At 41.0% G+C, this 23,125-nt stretch overlaps 1 protein-coding gene across 1 annotated transcript in view; it reads left to right on the forward strand.

Annotated features, from left to right (window-relative positions):
* Positions 1-21,863, forward strand: part of TAC3 (tachykinin precursor 3) — a 33,251-nt gene extending 11,388 nt beyond the window's left edge. Inside the window, exons 2-6 of the mRNA XM_069972279.1 lie at positions 10,789-10,891; positions 12,885-12,917; positions 14,286-14,339; positions 18,705-18,771; positions 21,322-21,863. Coding sequence (XP_069828380.1) covers positions 10,789-10,891; positions 12,885-12,917; positions 14,286-14,339; positions 18,705-18,771; positions 21,322-21,340 — 276 coding nt within the window. The 3' untranslated portion in view covers positions 21,341-21,863. The remainder of the gene's footprint in view (positions 1-10,788; positions 10,892-12,884; positions 12,918-14,285; positions 14,340-18,704; positions 18,772-21,321) is intronic.
* Positions 21,864-23,125: the final 1,262 nt, after the last annotated feature.

The following is a 23,125-nucleotide window of genomic DNA, read 5'->3' on the forward strand; positions in this document are numbered from 1 at the left end:
TCACTGTTTGAATACTGGTGGCTGAAAAAGTTGGATGCAGGAAGTGTTGTTTTATTTACATTCAGAAACAGTGCTCTCTGCTGACATCTCTGGCCGAGACAGAAACGGTCCTGAGCAGGAGAGGTTTTCTATTGGAATCCCCATAGAAAACCCCTCCTACTCTGGAAAGTCCCTGTCTTGTAAATAAAACAATATTTCCTGCAGGACATACAGTAGCTTATAAGTATGGGAAGACTTGAGATTTTTAAATAAAAGCAATTTACACATCTATATAATTTTCTGACACCAGTTGATTTGAAAGATTTTTTTTTTTTTGCTGGACAACCCCTTCAAGTAGGGAATATTTCAGTTAATGTCAAGCTGGGGACCAAAAATAAGTAGCCTTGTTGTGCACTAGAAAAGACATAAGGAGCCATGGCTGGGACCTGGAATGGTAGGAATGAGATGGTTAACCTGACTGCACAACAGAAATGATATTTGTAGCCTTAATAACCTATATATCCATGTTTAGCAGAAATCACCTTCATCAAATGTTTCCTGGACAGTAGCGGCAAAAAATATATGCACATCATATAGGAGTTTTTTTTCTGCTATGGGAGTCATTAGGTGGATCCCCATGGAGTGGACTTTTTTCTAGCAAAACCCACAGATGCTGGGTGTACAGTACACTAGTACACAGTTTCTTAATAAAACAGCAGCAAATAAATTATAATTTCCTTGGAATTTTTGCTTTTCAATTCCCCCAAATGTGTTGTTCATTCGTCCTTTGGATCAGAGTTCTGGGAGCTAAGTGCTTCTATAATGACGCTCAATTGTGCTGATTTCATTGGACTTTGGGAGGCCACGTCATCACCTTGAACTCTTTATTATATTCCTTAAACCATTGATGAATACTTTCTGCAGAATGCATTCTTCTTTCACCAAGGAGCACATTTTCAAACAAAGTTTACGTTAGTGTTGTGTCTAAAAGTGCCCATACACCTTCTACTTTAGTCGTCTATAGCCACTGTTTGCTACTGCTACAGCTTCAAACATTGGCATACAGTATATGGGGTTCTCTAGAGCATCCACCGACAGATAATGTCAGTGGCGGTAGTGGTTGAGTGTAATAGAAAATCACTTCCTGAGCCCTTTGCTCTGGGAGAGATAAGCTTTTTGGCTTCTGCTTAACTCTCCCCTCCAAATTAAACCCACAAAAAATTCTTAGCCATCAGTTACTGAAGGTTTATGGCCACTTTACGAATGGGGGGTCCCAGGGTTTCCCAGCAGAACGTCATCCAACGTCATCATGGTGACCTGGTGAACTTTACTGAAGAACAAGGTAAAAGAAAAAATATTTACAAAACTGAAAGCACGGCCAATGCAAATTATTATTATTATTATTATTATTATAATATCTTTATTTCTCTGCCAATCACAAGTAAAGCCTCTCCATTTTATTTGCAGACAGTAATTCATATTATCACTATTTCCTGGACAGATGAATGTTATCTATATGGGCCAGGAAGCAGCCACTTCAGGTTGGGGAAAAGCTAATTACAGTGTCCTGCAATAGGATTAGTTACAGAAATTAAAAATATGTTTGCTCCCATGATCACAACTTCACTTCAAACCTCAAAATCACAGCTACACAGAAATACAGTATGGTCTATGGGTGCTGTGTTATGAATCTGTGCAAAATTAGGCTATGTTCACACGTAGTAAGACACCTGCCGTTCTGTAACCTGGCCATCCCGGCTGGATGATCTTTACAGCAGTACCGGCCAGAAGATGATCTTTACAGCTGCTGAATTCGATGAGGACGCATCCATGCGCGCCCGCATCCGAATTCCCCGCTGCACACAATGGCCAGAGCCACACGCTCCATTGTGTGAACTGACAGGGTTTTCTGCAGCCGCTATTTAATGAATAGCTGCCGCAGAAAACGGACATGTCAGTTTCTTGCGGCGCCACTAGGGATCCCGGCTGGAGTGTATACTATGTTTATACACTCCGCCTGGGATTCCCTCGGGTGCAATACTACGTAAGTACCATAGTAATCACGGCCGTGATCAACAACGTCCGTGATCACTACGTTACATACGTAGTGAGAGCATAGCCTTAATCTGTAACTCTAAGTGTAAAATTTTACTGTGGTTGTGATGCAATTTAGCTCTGTGTCGGTCTTTTGTGCTTACGGAGTTTACTGTGAAAGATCAGGAATGTGATAATTTAATACTTAGGAGGAAATGTCGTGCAGCGATACGGAATGTGTTTATTATTTTTAATTTAAGAAAGTAGAAAAAGGTGGTTATTTCAACTTTTATTAATAAATGGATTTATTAATATATTAAAAAACATTTTTTAAATTTTTTATACACTCCTGATGTACTGCATTGAGCCATTAAATCTGCACTTGATTGCTACAGCCTTCTTATGGCCAAAGCAACAACTGAGACCCAGCAGAGGCCTCTGGCTGTCTTTACAATGGATGTGCTTCCTGCAATCATATCGCAGAAAGCCGATCTGGTCACTGTGCCACCAAAAACAAGCCTTAGGCATTTTATATGTCATGTCAGCCACAGCCAGGAGCCACCGAGTATGGAGTGGGCTCAAGTCGTGAGGACATTAAGGACAAAATGGTACAACGGTATGTCATGGGTCCTTAAGGGGTTAAAAAGTGATATATTAACTACAAACTATGTATTTTATGTGTAGTGTCAATGGTAATCCTGATTTTACTCCTTTCAAGCCAGCAGCTTACATTGCTTTATGACATTCATCAGCAGCACAAGATAAGACTCAAGCAGCACTTTCAATATGATTATTATCACTTAAACTTGATATATGGTATTAAAGAAATCATTTGATACTTGAAGCATCAGTATTACTGTCATGTGTCGCCACATGAGGATATGCTGTTGGGTCGTATAACTTTCTCTGATTTTAAATTGGGTTTAGAACTACATATAGGCTATGTTCACACACTGGATGAACAATGACCGTTGTTCGGCACTCAAAAACAGCTGTCATTCTTGTGAGTGTCAAACAACGGCTGTTGTTGCACCAGAAATATATTATTCCACAGCCACAGCCATTCCACAGCCATAGTGTCAGGACCAGTCACACCAAACACACATAGACAGTGAGCCCTGAGCTCAGCCCTGCCCACTGTCGCTTCCTAATTGCCGCAATCTGCCCTAAAAATGGCAGCGGACAACTTGGCGGCGATCTCTGGCCTGGATACGTGAAACAATAGACAAGACAAAACGAACAAACACAATAAGAATGGTCAGCAATCCGGGTCACAACAGTCTGGCAGCAAAAGTCCAAAATCGGATCCAAAAGCGTAGTCAGAAAACAAGCAATAAGGTCAGGATGCAGGCGGCAAGCAAAGTAGGTCAAAGATACTAAGCAGGAGTCAGGAGAAGCAAAGAAACAGAACCACAAGCAGGCAGAGACTAATGGTGCGTTTACACAGGCAGATAAATCTGACAGATTTTTTAAGCCAAAGCCAGAAACAGACCTTAAATTGGGAATGGGTCATAAAGGAAATACTGAGGTTTCTTCTCTTTTCAAATCCATTCCAGGTTTTGGCTTCCAAAATCTGTCAGATAAATCTGCCTGTGTAAACGCACCATAAGTCAATAACCGGCAAGGCACAGGCAGAAACAGCTAACTAAAATAGGAGACCAGGAACCAAGTACAGATGATGATAGGAGGGACCAGCTGTCAATCACTGAGGCAAGGCAGGTTAACTGTTACATGACCAGAGGAAACTTAGAAGAACAGACACGGGTGGGGCAGGGAAAACAATTAGCAGACCAGAAGGAAAAAGACACAGTTCAGAGTGGCAAAAACAAAGGCAAACAAAACACAGAATAAATGGAAGATTATTGCTAAAGCGCAGTCTCGGTCGTACCTTACGCACCAAGGACTGCGCCAAAGTTGCATTCATGACACATAGCAAACAACAGCCATTGTTCAATATATTGTGTGAAAAAGAGCCTCTGTTTGCATCGATTTCAATGGGACACATTTTTTATGACAAGAAGTTCTGTTGTTTTAACCCTTTCCCGCACAAGGACGTAACTGTACGTCACCGTGCGGGTGTGGGCGTTCAGAGCGGGGCCGCACGGCGACCTCGCTCTGAACCGGCGCAATCCCGGGTGCCTTATGTAGCCCGGGATCGCAGCTATTAACAGGCACGGTCCGATCGCCATGCCCGCTAATTAGATAATCGGAGGCAGCTGTCAAAGATGACAGCTGCCTCCGATTACCGGATTCAGCCGTTCCCTGGTGTCTAGTGGGGGAGATCGCTCCTCCGGGACGTTGTTCCGGAGGAGCGATCTCCGTTACTGAAGCCGGCTGGGGACCTCTCCAAGATGGCGCCGTCCCCGGCCCGGCACTCGTTTGTTTTCGGCTGCAGCAGCCGAAAGCAAAAGAGTGCCGATCTCATTGATCTTTGCTGTATAACTATACAGCAAAAATCTGAATGAGAGATCAAAGTGTATATACTAGAAGTCCCCCAGGGGGGCTTCTAGTATATGTGTAAAAAAATTAAGTGTTGTTATCAATAAAAAGCCCCCTCCCCTAATAAAAGTCTAAATCACCCCCCTTTTCCCAGGTTATAAATAAAAGTAAATAAATAAATAAACAAACATGTTTGGTATCGCCGCGTGCGTAATCGCCCGCAAAATTGCGCATTTTTGGTCGCATCAAATCCAGAAAAATTGTAATAAAAAGCGATCAAAAAGCCGCATATGCGCAATCAAGGTACCAATAGAAAGAACACATCATGGCGCAAAAAATGACACCTCATACAGCCCCATAGACCAAAGGATAAAAGCGTTATAAGCCTGGGAAGGGAGCGATTTTAAGGGACATATATTTGTTAACAATGGTTTGAATTTTTTACAGGCCATCAGATGAAAGAAAAGTTATACATGTTATATATCGTTTTAATCGTAACAACTTGAGGAACATATAAAACATGTCAGTTTTTCCATAGGACACACGGCGTAAAAACACAGTCCCCCCAAAGAAAAAGAATTGTGTTTTTTTTTTCAATTTCACTGCGCATATAATTTTTTTCTGGTTTCGCAGCATATTTTATGCAAAAGTTCAGCCTGTCATTGCAAAGTACAATTAGTGACTCAAAAAATAAGGGCTCATGTGGGTCTGTAGGTGTAAAAATGCAAGTGCTACGGCCTTTTAAGCACAAGGAGGAAAAAAACGAAAATTAGCCTGGTCCCGAAGGGGTTAATAGGCAACAACAGAAAATATTTTGTAGGAAGTATATATTTAGGAAAAAATTGAGTAGTTTTTTAAACACACAGAGCACAAAGCAATGCTGCACTAATTTCTTTTTAGGAATCCACAATTCACTGTTTTTACCCTTATGCTTCTAGGGGACCATAATACAACACGTAATAGTGTGTGCCACATAGAGCAAGTGCTGCTCTATTACATATCAGAACAATATCCACAATACTGACACATACAAATAATTGGAGTATGAAAAGTATGAAAAGAATCATATCATACCATAAACAAATATTTTTTTTCTATAAGTAGACAACAATCATTTTGTAAAAATGCCACCAAACACTTTAGAATAAAGGGCACCTTCATGCAACTTTGTATCAAAGCATGAGGTTGTAAAAACAAAAATTTCATAAAATTCATATTTGTTTTAAAAGATTGATTCAAGTGGACCCTAAGATGCACAACATTCTCCAGCCTTAGGCTATGTTCACATTATGTAAGAGACCAGCCGTTCCGTGACCCGGCCAGGTCACGGAACGGCCGGTCTCTGCCAAGATCATCCCGGCCGGTACTGTAGTACCGGCCGGATGATCTTTATGGCCGTAGTGTTCTGATGCATCAGAACTCCCCATAGGACACAATGAAGCAAGTGGCCGGAGCTACTCGCTTCATTGTGTGAACTGACAGGGTTTCCTACGGCCGCAATTCACTGAATTGTGGCCGCAGAAAACTGACATGTCAGTTCTTTTCGGCCTGGCATGGGATCCCGGCCGGAGCGTATACGATGTGTATACCTGGCGCTTCTGGCCCCATCTCTTCAGTGACAGTGACTGGCTGTGACGCTGTCCCGTCTCGGCCAGTGTTTGGGGGAGCGGCCTGTCACTGAAGAGCTGAGCCAGTATCAGTGGGGAACACAGCAAAAGGCTACAGAACACTGGGGGAGTGTAGGTACTGTAAGTGTAAACTTTATTATTTTTCATGTAAAAAGCAAGGGCTGCATGGACATCGCTAACAATGTCTGTGCAGCCCTGCCCATGATTACCTAGTAATGTATGGGTTCGGTAATTGATCGCCGATCTAGTAAATTAGCGCTGGCTTACAGCGCTTTGCCACATGATTCTAGGGTAAATGAATACAAAGTAAAGATGTGATAATTCCCTATCTATTGTAATCTCCATATAACATATAGTGACGAGATCAGTGGTCATATAACTCTAGGAACAGACTCAATAGCAGTAAAGTTACTGAAATAGTCAAGTACACAAAAGAAAAAATATTTATACTGGAAAGTAATTGAAACAGAAAGTATATAAGGTACTAAGACAACTTTCCATTAAACACCTTTAAATTGATTTGTGATAGGATTATATAGAACATAAATTATACTAAAACCAACAATTTATTTCCTGTCAGCTTTATGAACACACCAGCTGCACTTTCTTTCATACTAGTAGAATAGAGGCCTCAGTGGGAAATGTCAGGGCAGCAGTATGAAGCAAGGCGCTTGCTGCTATTGGCAAATCTCAGTGCTGTATGCCAACAGGTGGAGGATACCACTTGCTGCCAGCTCCATTATGGAATTTGAGTTTTCTCCACTTTCAAAGGCAGCACAATCGGCTAAATACACCTCTTCATAGATCAAGGGAAGCACTTTGTAATGGTAGCAAAATAACTTGGTATAATCACTTAAAGTGCAATTCTGCTACCTTGCAGCCACGGTCAGACGTACTTACCAGAGATTCCTTAACTGGGACCATGTTCTGTAATTACTTTATAGTAGCCCAGGGATAACTGATCACATTAGATTCTGTAGTTGCTTGTTTTTTTATCAATGACAGCAAAAGAAATCTCAAGGTCTCCCTTTCTGACACAGTGTAAGGGCCCTATTCCACCGGACGATTATCGTTCAGATTATCGTTAAATCGTTCGAATCTAAACGATAATCGTTCGGTTGAAATGCAGTTAATGATTAACGACCGAACGAGAAATCGTTGATCGCTTTATAAGACCTGGACCTATTTTGATCGTTGCTCATTCGCAAATCTATTGCATTGAATAAGACATCGTTCGGTCATTCGCAATAGATACGAACGAAATAGCGAAGAAATAGCGAAGAAAAAACAATCTCAATTACGATCATAAGTAACGATTATTGTTCCATGGTAATGAGTGAACGTTTTCAGGTCTTTCGCAATAGCGGTCGTTCGAGATCGTTAACGATTATGCGAACGATAATCGTCCGGTGGAATAGGGCCCTAAAGCCACTGGGTACGGCATTTCATATTCCCTTATTGACTCCAAGGTAAGATTGGCTGCAGTTTTGTTAGTCATGTTTTTTTTTTTTCTTCTTTTCTGAAAACCAAGCCAAGTGTGAATTGAGGCTAAAGGTAGCGTCACACGTACCGGATCCACAGCGAATTTCACGCTGCGAGTTTGCAGCAAAATCCACTCCGGATCCTGGTAGTGTGAAGTGAATGGGTCACATACTGGCAGCGGGATGAAAATTCCGCCGTGGGTATGTGACCCATTTACTTCACACTACATGGATCCGCAGCAGATTTTGCTGCAAACTGTGGATTTGGTACGTGTAACGCCACCTTTAAACGGAAACATATTATATGTTTTTAAAACAACTATTGCTCTGTTGTCATGGATAGATGTAAAGATTGGAGATAAGCGACTCAAACCATTTAAACGGGCTAAGGCCCGAACTCGAAAAGGAGAAATGACTACTTAACCTCAGGGTAGCCCATAATGCCTTGCAAACAGCTCTCCCAGCCAATCAGGGGGCAGTATAGGGACGAAGTTACAGCCAATGTAAAAGCCTGTGCATGTAGTTTCAGCAGACATTTCAGAAATAGCAAGTGTTACGAGACGATCGCTGAGAGAACAAGTGATCACTGAACAACACAGATAGGAGTAGTAACACACACACACACTATGGGGCTGGGTTTACACTACGTATATTTCAGTCAGTATTGTGGTCCTCATATTGCAACCAAAACCAGGAGTGGATTGAAAACACAGAAAGGCTCTGTTAACACAATGTTGAAATTGAGTGGATGGACGCCATTTAATGGCAAATATTTGCTGTTATTTTAAATCAACGGCCGTTGTATTAAAATAATGGCAGTTCTTTACTGTTATATGGCGGCCATCCACTCAATTTCAACATTGTGTGATCAGAGCCTTTCTGTGTTTTTAATCTACTCCTGGTTGAGGTTTCAAAATACTGACCAAATACTGACTGAAATATACTGTGCGTAAACCCAGCCTAATTTTAAAAACACATAAAAGCTGGCCTGCAGAGAGTGTTTCAATGCAAGTTAATGTAGATACATAGAAGATTGTCAGCAGAAAAAGACCATTATTATAAAACATACAAGTGATAAGTCAAAAGATATTACAATAAGGTAATTGTCAGACTGATACATAAGAATAGAGGACCCTGCCCATGAGGGCTTATAATCTACAAGATAAGGGGAGGGAAACGGAAGGTAAAGGACAGCTAGTGAAAGTGTGGGGCAGAATTATTATAATTACACTTTGAGTGGGAGAAAGGATGACCAGGGTCACAGATGACCTTCCTTCTTCTCTAAGGAGACATTGTAGTGTCTCCTTACATATTAAAGGACAACTCCCGCGGGCCCCCCCCCCCCCCAAAAAAAAAAAACACAGACACACACAGACACCATACACACCATCCCTCCGGTGACGATCGCCACTCCATTCGCCCGTCACCGTCACCGCCGTCCGCCGTCCAGCGATGTCTCTGACTTCCGGGTCCTGGGGATGGAAAAGGCTGCCAGTCGGCTTGCGCACCGGCAGCCTTTTCATTGGCTGGAGCGCATCACATGGCTTCCAGCAACCTCAGCCAATCAGGACTGAGCAAGCTGGAAGCCATGTGATGCGCTCCAGTCAATGAAAAGGCTGCTGGTGCGCATGTGCACCAGCAGCCTTTTCCGTCCCATTCATTCTCTATGAAGATGCCGAGGAGGAAGAAGACCCGGACCGCCCCCTGGCTCTGACGTCGTCGTCACCAGATGCCGCCCGGGAGAAGAGGACCGTGACGATCGTAATAGGTAATGTATACATTCTTTAACTTCCGGCTGGGGGGGTCGGGGGTCCGAAAGTGGGGGAAGGGGGCCAGACCGGGCATTTAACCACATTACAAAGTTATATAACTTTGTAATGTGTGTTAAATAAGCTAAAAAAAATTTTTGTGGGAGTTGTCCTTTAAAGCAATACAAAAACTGGACATCATCAGTAAATCACCAAAAATCACTTTGTGTTTACTAATGGCCTAGCAATGTTACTTGGATTATCATCGTGCAGCCATTGATGAACCCATGGGGGAGTGGTTTGGGCTGTATCCTTTTTATCTTACGTGGGCATGTGGCCTTAGGGTGCTCTTACATGCTGCACTACCAGCTGCAGCTATTGTTTGCGTTATAATTACCAAAGGAACATAGACGTGCTGGTTTAAGCATTGGCAAGTCCAGGTGCAGCCAGGTGATGGCCACAGACATTGTAAAGATAAGACAAAAGACACCAAGTGCCATGCAGTGATATCTACACCCACTAGCTAATCAGTAAGGGCCCTATTACACCAACAGATTATCTGACAGATTTTTGAGCCAAAGCCAGGAACAGACTATAAACAGAGAACAGGTAATAAAGGAAAGACTGAGATTTCTCCTCTTTTAAAATCCATTCTTGGCTTTGGCTCAAAAAAATCTGTCAGATAATCTGTTGGTGTAATAGGGCCCCTGGTGGGCCACTAGAGACCCAGTCCTATTGCCAGTACTACTTGTTCTACTGTTCTATCTGTTTACATTTGAATAAATAATATAATTGTTAATGTACGATGCCATCCCTTTTTTATGGGGGATTATCATGGAAATAAATGCAAATTTGTAATAATGCCCAAAATTACTCAACTTTGCCTGGCACATAGTGTAGCAGCTGTAACTGCTGATGTCTCATAAACAATTGCTTTTATTTTAGGTAATGCTATTATTAAAAATAGGATGCTGTTTTAATTACTATAGAAGTTTAAAACACAAAGCAATCATCCCGTAGCTGATAACTTACAGATTGGTGGGGGTCTGACCACTAGGACACTCACCAATCCTAAAAACGAAGGTCAAATGTACCCAGAGTGAATGGAGCAGCAGTGTGCATGCTTCCCCTTCACTCTGTTTTTTCTCTATGGGGCTTCCTAACAGTGCAGGGTGCTGAGCCCAGCAATGTTCAAAAGTCCCATAGACAGTAAAATGCCAAAGATCATTTTTATTCACTTGGGGGAAATTTAGTGGGGCCCCTATAAAGACCACCAGTAACCTCTCCAGTATGATGGACACCTTCTCTTCAGTATTTTATTGAAAATATATATGTGATGATATGTCCCTATAGCACACGGGGCGCTGAGGATGAAGGTAATGAAAGATATATTAACAGACTTATAATGGCTTAAAAAACTACAGATTATTAGTGAGATGTCTTTCCTGGGATTTGTATCTAATGTGTTTCCTTTAACAGAAATCTTCAGATGTCTACAAACTCCCAGCATCACTCTTGAAAAGGTTCTATGAAGATGATTCCTATGATGGTTTTGTGGGACTTATGGGCAGAAGAAACTCTGGTAAATTAAAAAAAAGTTTATGTATTTAGGTGTTATATTTCTCATTAGTCATTAGATTCCAATTGTTGTCCCATAGCTTGTTTTATAATTTGTCTATTACAGACAGATACATATATACATATCCACAGCAAGGGAGTAAAGCTAGAGCGCTCCTGTTGGCTACATATAACAATCAGTGGGGGGCTCAGCACTGAGAGTCCAACTGATTATACATTTGGACATGTCTGTATGAAGTATCGAAAATTTAACTACCATATGAATAAAGTGTCAGACATAAGATTTAACAAAACATAGTCAACTGATCTCAATAAAATCAGTAGAATGGTCCAACTTTTTTTTACAGAATATTAAAATGGCTCTGTACCCACAATCTGACCCCCCCCCCAAACCCCTTGTACCTTGGGATAGCTGCTTTTAATCCAAGATCTGTCCTGGGGTCCGTTTGGCAGGTGATGCAGTTATTGTCCTAAAAAACAACTTTTAAACTTGCAGCCCCGTGCCCAACGGCCGGGGCTTAGATTGTGTGTGCATTAGGCTGGCTCATTCTCTCTGTCTCTCCTCCCCACCCTCTTCATCATTAGGAATGCCACTGGAAAATTTTCTCCTGTCTGAACATTGCACAGGTGCCTTAACGATCCAGCCCATGTTAAGTATTAAGACGGCTGATGAATAGGAGACAATCTGCCTGGAGCATTCCTAATGATGAAGAGGGTGGGGAGGAGGGACGGAGGGGTTGTGCCAGCCTAATGCATAAACAATCTAAGCCCCGGCGTTGGGCATGGGGCTGCCAGTTTAAAAGGTTTTTTTTACGACAATAACTGCATCACCTGCCGAACAGACCCCAGGACAGATCTTGGATTAATATCAGCTATCCAAAGGTACAAGTGGTTTGGGGGGGTCAGATTGTGGGAACAGAGTCGCTTTAAGTTTAGGCCAACTGTAGAACAGCCAATGAACTGATTACAAATATGTAAAAGCCCCCGTTGCAGTTTTATTAGCACTTTCCTTCAACTTATTAGGCCAAAAAAACATAGAGGAAGCTGTGTGAAAATAAATAAACAGTAGGCCTAAAAACAATTATATCCTTTATTATATCTTTCCCAACATAAAAGCATTTGGCTGCAGTGGTATAATATAGCAGCGACCAAAAAGTAGTCATGATGTTACGCGTTATGTCATCTGAGGGATTCATAATAGTAGCATACTTTATGCAGATAATTCTTTGGTTCTAAAGTCTTTAAAGCTGCAGAGGTTGTATAACACTTTGCTGCCCGTCTTAGAGCAGGTACCCACTCCACTGTGTACACCCTGGTATAGGGCTATGGCATATGGATTGATATTGTTTCTATGGATATAATGTAAGAAGACAAATAATTGCTCTAATGCAACCATGTTCCACAAAAATTATGACCTAAATTCTATTATGTCTTTTCTGGGTCTTCGAACAAGGTTAGCTGTTAGCATTGGCATTACAATAAATGAGGCATCTTGGACCATACAAGGAACCTGGACACAGTTTTTGTATGTGTGCTCTAAAGCCAAACTAACTATATTATACAAAGTGCATTTTCTGAAATAATGTTTCAAATAATATTTATCATTTTTTCAAAGTAATACAACCAGTAATGTACTTAATAATAAGCTGAAAGAGTTAAAACCAGTATGAAATAATATTAAATTTGTCAAAATGGCTGTCCTTGCAAAAAGAAGTGCATGTGTTATTAATATAAATTTACTCTAGTTTATTTATAAGACTTCCAAGGCGATAGCAGTGCAGTGTAATGGGGCATAGAATGCAGTACAAGTAACATTTATACATAATAGATAGCAGTATGTAGGGTGTAAAGAGCAGCTGGGGCAGGAAGCAGATGTGAGCAGCAGGTGAGATGAAAACACAGATTATTAAACCTTTCTAGTGACATCTGGGTAGAGAAATGTGTAACATCAAACACAGCGAACCTTTATAACACTAAATTGTTTTATTGTTTTACAGATTCCAAGGAGTTTTCATCATTTCCTCTAAAACGTAAGTACGATGTAGAATAACAGGGTTGATAGTATAAAAGCACCATAGTATACAAAATAAATATATATGTATATATATATATATATATATATAATATCCATTGGAATCTAATGGTTTCTATACATAACACGTCAATTTTTTAGTCCTGATCAGTCGTGGACCAAGATGCCACCCGCTAAGCTCTGCCTTAGGCACTAGAACTTCAGTGACTAGAAATATGGTTCTGTATCTGGTAACCAAAATTCTGCACCAGACATGCATTGCAATGTACCAGAGAGTTTAAGGTCACACCTGCACATTTTAGGGCTATGCTCACACAATGTATGTTTTGCATAATTCATGGCCGTTGTTGCAATTAGCAACAATGGCCGTGATTTATGCAAAACAGTACATTGTATTTGAATGAATGGAATCCCGGCCGGAGCGTATACACATAGGGGGACATTTATGAAGTCCGGTGTTTTTTACGCCGGGCTTACAAATGTCCACGCAGCTCCGGAGCTCAGGGGATTTATGTAGAGGCACATTGCCTCTACATAAATTCCGATCGCACGGAGCCAGTCCATGCAAAAATTTTGAAACCTACACCAGCTCAGAAAAAATGATAAATGCGGCGCATGCAGAGGCCACGCCCCCTCTGTGTGCTTCCGCACCCCCCGTTACGCCCCCACCCCACTGGCGAAGGTGGCACAGAAGGGGCTGGTGCAAAAAATATTCACAAAAATACCCTTTGCGAATATTTTTTATGTCAAACAGCCCCATCTGCACCCAAAAAAGGCATTTTTGCCTTTTCATACATGTCCTGCATAGTATACGCTCCAGCCGGGATTCCAACCGGCCGCACGAAAAACTGACATGTCAGTTTTGTGCGGCCGCTATTCATTGAGTAGCGGCTGCACAGTGTAGCGGCTGCACTCTCCATTGTGTGCGATGTGATTTGGGATGCGGGAGCACACAGATGCCACCGCATCAGAATTCAACAGAAATGAAGATTATCCGATCGGGACTGCAGTACTGGCCGGAATGATCTTCTCTGACACCGGCCGTTCTGTGACTGGGGTCACAGAATGGCCGGTGTCATACGATGTGTGAACCCGGCTTAGCACTGTATTCTGTCTGTATGATGCAAGTTACAGAGAAAAAGTTGACTTTATCAGCTATTCCTATTTGTGTAATGTATTTATAGACCATACTGTATGTTCTTTCAGTTCTTTCACCACACTGACTGTAATATGAACTGTGCATTATATAACAGGCCAAAACTCACACTGAGGTCTTCAGCCAAATAATTATATGTACAATAATACAATATTATAACACTAAATTATAGATTTTCCTAATCTAAAGTTTCCTATTTGTACGTTACAGGAGACATGCATGACTTTTTTGTGGGTTTAATGGGAAAGAGGAATCTACAGACAGGTAGGTCTTTATTATTACTATGAAACTCATCCACTCTATTTAAATAGCACTAAGTAAATTGTGTAAGCACATTTTTATCCACCAACAGAGACATACACATATAGGATCTACTCTGAAATACTCCTCATTTAAAAAGTAAATTCAACAACAGGTGGAACAGCCACAGTGTGGCACCATTGGGGATATAGGATCATGGGACATGCACAGCATGTAGTAGTATACATAGTACTGTGACTCTAGTATAATAAAGCACAGAACAGCTTGGAAGATTATACATCAGCATATTAATTTGTTTACATGCTGTCACAGTGCTATTAGTGGTGCAAAATCTATGTTCATACATTGCACAAGCAGAAAACTAGACATAAATATGATAACCATTTTTAGGTGCAGATTTATATGTACATTCCCATTCAAAAGAAAGTGTAGGTAAACTTTCAGACAGCTTCTGACATGTCATGAGTTGTGATCAGTGAAGGTCCAGCTGATGAGAGCCCCACTTATCGCTAGAATAAAGAGAGCGAGGCAGTGCTTTTCCCCTTTTTCAGCTGAGCTTTTCTTGGTATGCCAAATTTAAAGGGGTTGTCCAGCGAAAATCTTTTTCCTTTAAATCGACTGGTGTCAGAAAGGTATATAGATTTGTAATTTACTTCTATTTAAAAATCTCAAGTCTTCCCATACTTATCAGCTCCTATATGTCCTGTACCAAATTTTGTTTTATTTTCAGTCTGACACAGTGCTCTCTGCTGACATCTCTGGCCGAGACCGAACTGTCAAGAGCAGGAGAGGTCCACTAATATTCACTGGAAGGAGCGAGCTGTCCAGGGCGGATTGGTGCACTGAGGGTGGTAGAGCGGCCCCCAATGCACCAATACGCCTCAATAGCATATGAAGTAAACTACAAATATCCTGAAAATGGAGGATTAAGGTTAGAATATTACCTTTATCCTCAGCACCCTATGCGGTATAGGGACATATCAGCCGGTTAGAGGCTTCTAGTTTCCCTTTGAGCTATAATGCATTTAAAAAAACTTCAGACCCCCTTACCTTTGTCGCATATTGTTCTGCTGCGGTATTATGCTAAAATAAAATTTCAAAAATTCAAATACATTGTTTTTGCTAATTTATTGAAAAGGAAAAACTAAAAAATATTGCATTGACATAAGTATGCAGATCTTTTACTCAGTATTAGGCTACGTTCACACAGAGCAAAAGGAGCGGATTACGCAAGGAAATATTTCCGCCTGAAATCAACTGACACTGAATTCCGAGCAGAATATAAGCAGAATGCAAGCAGAATCCCTGCGTATTCTGCTAGGAAAGTGTTCAGCTCGTAATCAGCTCTTGACAAATTCAGCGCGGAATACTCGAGGAATCCGCGCTGAATCCGCATGCATTCAGCGCTGAAATTCAGCGAGTATTTGGTGAGTAAACTAGACTATACCAGAACATATACTAGAATCCTCCTCCCCCCCCTTTTCCCCATTTCCGCGCTGATTCAGCGAGTAATTTCCGCTTGTATTCCGCTTGTATTCCGCGCTGAATCCGCGCTGAATCCGCGCTGAAACAGAAAATCAGAGCCCCATTGATTTGTATAGGCTTCCGCTAGCGGAAGAATGAACATGTTCATTCTTCTGGCGGAAAGCGGATTAGTTCAGTGCGGAAATTCCACTGTGTGAACTGCAGAGCAGAATTTCCATTCAACACAATGGAAATTAGCTCTGCACCTATTTTAACGGCTGAAATTTCAGCGCTGATTCAGCGCAGAAATTCAGCTGCTTTTGCTCAGTGGGAACGAGCCCTTAAGCTAAAGCCCCTTTGGTAAAGAATCCATCATCCAGTGTTTTTGGGTATGATGCCACAAGGTCTGCAACTCTAGATTTGGGAATTTTTGGCCATTCTCTGCAGATTCTCCTGAGCTCTGTCTGGTTGGATGGAGACTGTCGGTGGAGACATTTTATGGTCTCCCCAAAGATGGGTTTTAAAGGAGGCACTGTCACTACAAATAACTTCTTCTAAATCAATCCAATCCTGTTTAAAAAAAAAAACTTTTTTTCAGTATAGATGTATTATTTTTTTTCTTAGTTTGCTCTAGAAAAACCCTATAAAACTCACCACTAGGTGTTTAAATCTTAGTTGTGAGCGAGCTTAGTAATGTGGGCGTGCTTGCAGACATTGACAGAGGATGGAGACTGAGGGTGGGAGAGTATCATACCAACAAAGGGAACACCTATTTTTTCATTTTTGAGAACTGCTAGAGAGACTGCTGAGGGAAGGAGGCTATTACTGGGACTAGGAGGGGAAGAATTTTAAAATAACCCACCAGCAAGAATGCAGGTAGCACTACAAGCCTGCATATTTTTTTTATTTTACCTAGTGACAGGTACTCTTTAAGTCAGGGCTCTGTCTGCGCCTCCAAAGTACATTGACAAAGTTGTCCAAAGTTGTCTTGTTGATAGCTAAACCCTTGGCCCAGTCTGAGGTCCATAGAACTGAGGATCAGGTTCTTATTCAGAATATCTCAGTAGAGATTTCCCTTAACCCTAACCAGTCTTCCTGTCCAAGCTGATGCCCCCCCCCCTCAATCTGGTTTACTATAGGGATGGTATAAGCGGGTGATGAGCAATGCCTGGTTTCCTCCAGACATGAGAGTTAAAATTGAGGCCAAAAAGTTAAAGCGTAACTGTCATTTCAGGGTTATTTTTCTGAAAACATTAAATATCAACAGAACAAGCGATTTTAAGAAACTCTGTAATAGGTTTTATGTACTAAAAGAGTTTCCTTCTAGACTGAAAAAGCAATCTCCCAGCCTCCCCCCTCACATCAGAAGAAGCAGGATTTCTGTCTCCATTATGTGGCTATGGAGAGGGGAGGGGCTGTTAGGAGTGACTGAGCACGGAGGATTTCTGCAAAGCACAACACCCTGCAATCTTCTCTCAGTAAGTTCATAGATAAGCACTGACCTTTCTGACACCTGAATCCTGCGGTTTAGGTGCCCAGAGAGTCTACAAACAGCTGACCTTCATGTCACCTCTTCCTGCTTCCTCATCTCCCTCAGCCCCTCCCCCCTTCATAGGCTTACAATGGAGAGAGCAGAGTCCGTCTTCACTGGCTTCTCTGTAATGAAGACGTGTTTGCCTGATAATGCACAGATAAGAAGTCGGGGGGGGGGGAGGCTGGGAGATTGCTTCTTGAGTACAGAAAGAGGCTTTTTTGGCTGATGAAACCTATTACAGAGTTTCTTAAAATCGCTTATACTACTGAATTCTGCAATAAAAAAAAAAAAAACATGACAGTTACGCTTTAAATCTAGCTTTTATCACACCAGGGAATCTTCTTTCTCACACTCCTTTACATGTTAGTGACCACTTTTTGACCACTCTGCCAATAAAACCAAATTGGTGGAGTGTCTGAATACTTATGTCCATGTTAAATTTTAGTTTTTCTTTTCTATATTATAAGTTTCTATATTTTCAATATGGGGTGTTGAGTGTAGATTGATGGGTTAATTAGTTTTTTTTTTTTTTATTTTAGTACAAGGCCTTGACATAACAAAATGTGAAAGAAAGTGAAAGGGACTAAACACTTTCCAAATGCATTGTAAGGTTATGTTCACACAGCATCAAAAATAGAGAAAAGGCAGCCGACTTTGCTATTTAAAAAAACGTCTGATATTGCTCTGCAATGCATTGAAGTCAATGGGAAGACGGACTTCCAATGCACACAATGTATTAAATAACGGACGTTATTACTGTTATTTTTATTAGTTGTTCATACACAGTTTTTCTTTTGTCACCATTCTTTCTCCGTTTTTACTATTAAATTTAATGGACTTTTCAATTAAGCAACACCCAAAGGCCAATTAGTAACCCCAAACTAGAATAATGTACAAACACCAGTTATTGGCCAGGCTGCTAAATAAGGTCTGTTATTTTAGACTCAAAATGACGAACATAATTTTAAATGGAGCTGAAAAAACATGTGAACATAGTCTAAATTTGAACACGAATTTAGGAACATTAGGATGAGCTTCAGTTGCAACTGTGTTGGTTGTTGAACATGTTTCCTAAGAAAAAAAAAAGTTTCCCTTATATATGAGCTATGAAGGTATGTTTACATACAACTGTTTGATGCAACAGTTTCTGCGCATTGTTCTATACATGTGAATGGGCTTGAACCTTAACGTCTGTTGACTTTTACAGGCCCTTCTAATTAGTATGGAACAATTGTAGAAACATCTGCAAAAAAAAAGTGCAGCTAGTTTTTCATCAGGGTAGCCATCTAGCCTTTAGGAAACCCCTAGGTCTAGTTATATTTTCATATGCTTTTTTTCATACTAACCATGTCTATCTCTAATATTTCAAGGCAACCCAAGTAATGAAGAGAACGAGGCTGAGCCTGATTCCAGGTACTCAACAAAATGCAGAATGAAGTAAGTATTTGCACAGTTGTATAATTGTTCTAGATGTAATGCTAATTATTACCTCTGACTTATTTAGTCATTTGGTGATGAAACAGTGTACAAGAATGCTACTTGAAACCATTGGAATGATTATCTATCTAAGGCCATGTTCCTACTGCTTACAAACAACCATTCCACGCAAATGGCCTTTGTTTAACGTTACCTATGGCGGAAACATGGTCATTAATTCCAGCGGGTGATAGTGTTAAACATTGGTCGTTCACGCATAACGGCCATTGTTTATAAGTGTCTAAACCAAATTTTAAGCTAACTTTATGCCAAAATCATGTACCAAGATTTTGGTGCATGGAGTTGCAATACAGCCATGTATGTGCTGCTGACGTCAAATGTAGTCATACTATTGTGACTTGACTGTGTGAATCCTATAGAATATGACTAGTAATACAATGTAGTTAAAAGATGCACAACAACATTTTAACATTTTAAATATACAGTGGTGGTTTTAAAAGTGCATGCAAACTGACATGACTATGGGTAGGATATAGCTTGAGAAGGGGCAGGGAAGGGGCAGTGATACCTGATGTGGTCCCACCAACTCATCCTGCCTACTTGCCTCAACAGTCCTAGGTGACTGCAGACAACCACGGTGACGGTCCCTACTTGCAAAAAGGTGATTACACAAAGCAAGGACATGGTAAACTTACATACAAAAGGTAGTCAACAGGCCGGGGTCAAACCAAATGACAGCAAGGTACATTAAAAAAAAGAATAGTCAGGTAACAGAGCCGAACTCAGGGAAGGTGAGGTAACAATACAGGAAAAGATATGGAGATGCTTGCACCCTAGGGAAACTAGTCTAATAGCCAGTGTGGGTATCAGGGCATTGATACACTTTGTATTCTAAAACATAGAAAACAAATATCAAATCATGACTAAGAGCACAGCCATGTACCATGAGGCGAGGACCATGCAGAGGTTCGAATAAGCATGAGCATAATAAAAACACTACCAAATATTCAAATCAACTGCCCTGTGTTGAAGGGGTTGTCTGGGCTACAAGAGTTTTTTTTTAAATATGTGGCCTGGGCTGCAGGTGGGGGGCCAGTATACTGGGATTGATTGTGCATTGATTTAATAATATATCCCATAACCCTGTTCAGCATACTAGTGGTATGATGGTTTACTGCATTAGCACTTAATGACATGCATTTATGTTGTTGGAGTAAATTGGTTTACTTGTTTTGATATACTAGCACTTTACATTATGGGATCGTTCACACGGTGTAAATTGGAGTCTGTACCGCAGGCTTCGTTTGAAGTTCCGCCTGTCCCATTCATTTGTTAGGATGTCTCACGCGCACTCCGCTATCTGCCCAACGAATTAACATGTCAATTCTTTAGGCGGATGGCGGAGTGCATGTGAAACATGCTATTAAATGAATAGGGAAGCGGACTTATCTTGAAATTCTGTGCATATTCCATAGTGTTATTGTCCCAGTAGCATGGCCTCCCGCCTCCCCAAGTCTTGTTCTTAAATGTTGTGTTGTGTAATGGTGACAATAAAGATTTTTCATATTTCTAAATTGGAATTATCTGGTTTGATTTTTTGGGGGTACAGGACACTTTTTTGTAGGTGTACTAATTTATGGCAGAATATCATATGTACCAGATTATTTTTAGTTAAAATACTGTATATGTTCCTCTAGGAAGAATAGGTTTTATATTGTATATATTACCAAACTAATTGCATCGCTGGATAGATATCAGTGAAAGCTTTCAGAATATACCTTCGTTGCCTGTCTGTGTTTTTATTTTCACACAAAAAAAACAAAAAAAAAAACAAGTTTCTTTGGGCTGTGAATGGTGTCAAAGAGGCAGAGCTTATTAGTCCATGGGCTCTAGCTAGGCCTCACTGTGCTCCAGGCCTGCCCCTGCATAATCAGCCACATACACTCGGCATACAGCACAGTGAGGTGTATTAGCACTAGAGCCCAGGGAATAATAAGCTCCGTCCCTTTGACACCATTCACAGCTCAAAAAAAGGTGGTTTTTTTTAACGAAAATAAAAACACGTACTCCGGCACCAAAAGATATGTTCTGAATGTTTTCTGTGATGTCTATCCAGTGGTGCTGTCTGCTCAGTAGGCAGTCAGGGGGTTACAGTTTCACTTTAAAGGGAACCTGTCACCGGGGACGTGGGCACAGAGCCCGCCCGATCCCCCGCATACTTACCCTTTCCGAGTTCCGTTCCTGGAGCCGGTCTCGGGAAGAAGATATCAGCGCCCGAGCACCGCTGAGATGAGTCCAACGCCCATAGAGAATGACTGGAGCCATCATTCTCCATGGACTTCGGACTCATCTCAGTGGCACGCGCACGGCTTCGGGCGCTGATATCTTCATCCTGGGACCGGCTTCAGGAACAGGACTCGTCGGAAAGGGTAAGTATCCGGGGGCTCTGTGTCTGCGTCCCCGGTGACAGGTTCCCTTTAAGTAATATGGAAATCTAAACAATAATTGTAGTACTTTTTGTGCATTGATCACACGTTTTTGTTTCAACAGGTTCAGACGTTCAGTTTAAGACGTACAGAAGACTTGGTCCTATTAACGTAAACATTAATAGTCCAATGCCCAACACACTGGATTTCTTATTTTGTATCACTGAAGACAAGACCCACACACCTATGTTGCAATATAGCTTCACCCTCCTCCATGAGATTGTGTCCCATTATGCTTCTTCATTTAAACATCACATATCAATCAAAAGGACAAGTGACACATATGAACATAACTGTACTGGATGTCTTTCAAAGCGATACCCTTTACATCTGCATATACATGTGTTTGTCATATCATGTATGTAGTATGACACTTGCCACATCTATTCTGATCTTTGTGAATAGCATATAAATGTTGGCAACTTATTTGTGGTGAACAATGAGGCAATGATAATGCTGTCGTCCTGTAATTTAATTTGCTAGTCATGGTACTGACTACAAAGAAAGGTTTGAAGCTGGGTGCCTTGTGAAGGAATGATGGGATCAATAAAGACGTGCAAGGGTTTGGATTTAAGAGATGGAAATAAAGGCCTGTTGTCCTCTACATATACCCTTAACTATCACCATCGATAATTTTGTCAACCACAATATCAGAGATGCTTAACTGATAACTATGTAGCTTCAACGGGAAATAATCACCTTCAAAAATAATAATATTTTTACATATGATCTCCTGTGTTGAGTCTTCTTCTGTGAATACAACTTATCCTTTTTTATAAACAGTAATATGGACGTTATAAAAATAAAAAAGGGAATCTGCCAGCTGCAATTCACGTTCCAAACTGCTGACACTGTTAGATAGCTGTTAGGTCAAGGAGACACATGGTACCTTTCATATGACTGTCTTTGCTTCCAGAACATAGAAAAATGCTTTTATTCTCCAGTCAAAAGTGTTCAAGAATAGAGATGAGCAAATCTAAACCACGCTGTGCCTCGTCCAATCCTAGAGAGTTATACCGGATACAGGCTATGACTTGCTCAAAGTTCACTCACCTCTATCAGAGAGGCTTCCCTAAGCTCCTGTTCTTATGTGGGCTGTAACACCTCCTCCTATCCCTGGAGCTTATCTTGCAGCTGACTGTATAGGAGGGGGGAGGTGTTAAGGCTCTTTAACACAGGCCATGATCAGCCAGAAAAGTTCTCACTTATCAGCTGATTTTTTAGTGTGGCTGTAAAATTTATCGTTATTGGCTGCACTCTCTGCAGGAGATGTGTGGCTGCTAACAATGAATGCTAAAGGCCTCACAAATGATTGGTGGCCAACCCCTTTACCTTTTTTGAAAAAATTCTTAAAGCGTTGAATTCCCCCCAGGATACCCCTTAAAAACATATTCATGTTGCCGTGGAGTGGTGCCCAATATAACTATTTGGTGGTGAACCACACTGATTTCCTCCTGCCTATCTTGGACCCTCCTCCTCGTAGTACTGATGCAAGCAGCAACAACATGCTAGGTCATTCTGTGGTATCACCCATGTAATGTTGATTCACAGAAATACCAAATAATAATAATAGCTTTATTTATATAGCGCATTTAGTTACTAGATCAGCAACTCATGTCCAGAAATGTACCATAGTACCCATAACTTACAATCAAGAAAATAATCCAGAAACCTATTGAACTGTTTTAGTGAATCCGGTAGAGGGTTTCATAATCTAACTGCTCTTACTGAAAATGAATGTACCACACTTCATTGGTGCGATTATAATTATTACTGAATTATACATCGGGTAATGAAAGCTTAGAGGAAGACTATACAACTATGTAAGCCCCTCCATAATAATCCTTATTAACAGTTCGACTCGGATG

The sequence above is a fragment of the Dendropsophus ebraccatus genome, chromosome 5 (assembly GCF_027789765.1).
Source record: "Dendropsophus ebraccatus isolate aDenEbr1 chromosome 5, aDenEbr1.pat, whole genome shotgun sequence".
NCBI classification, from domain to species: domain Eukaryota; kingdom Metazoa; phylum Chordata; class Amphibia; order Anura; family Hylidae; genus Dendropsophus; species Dendropsophus ebraccatus.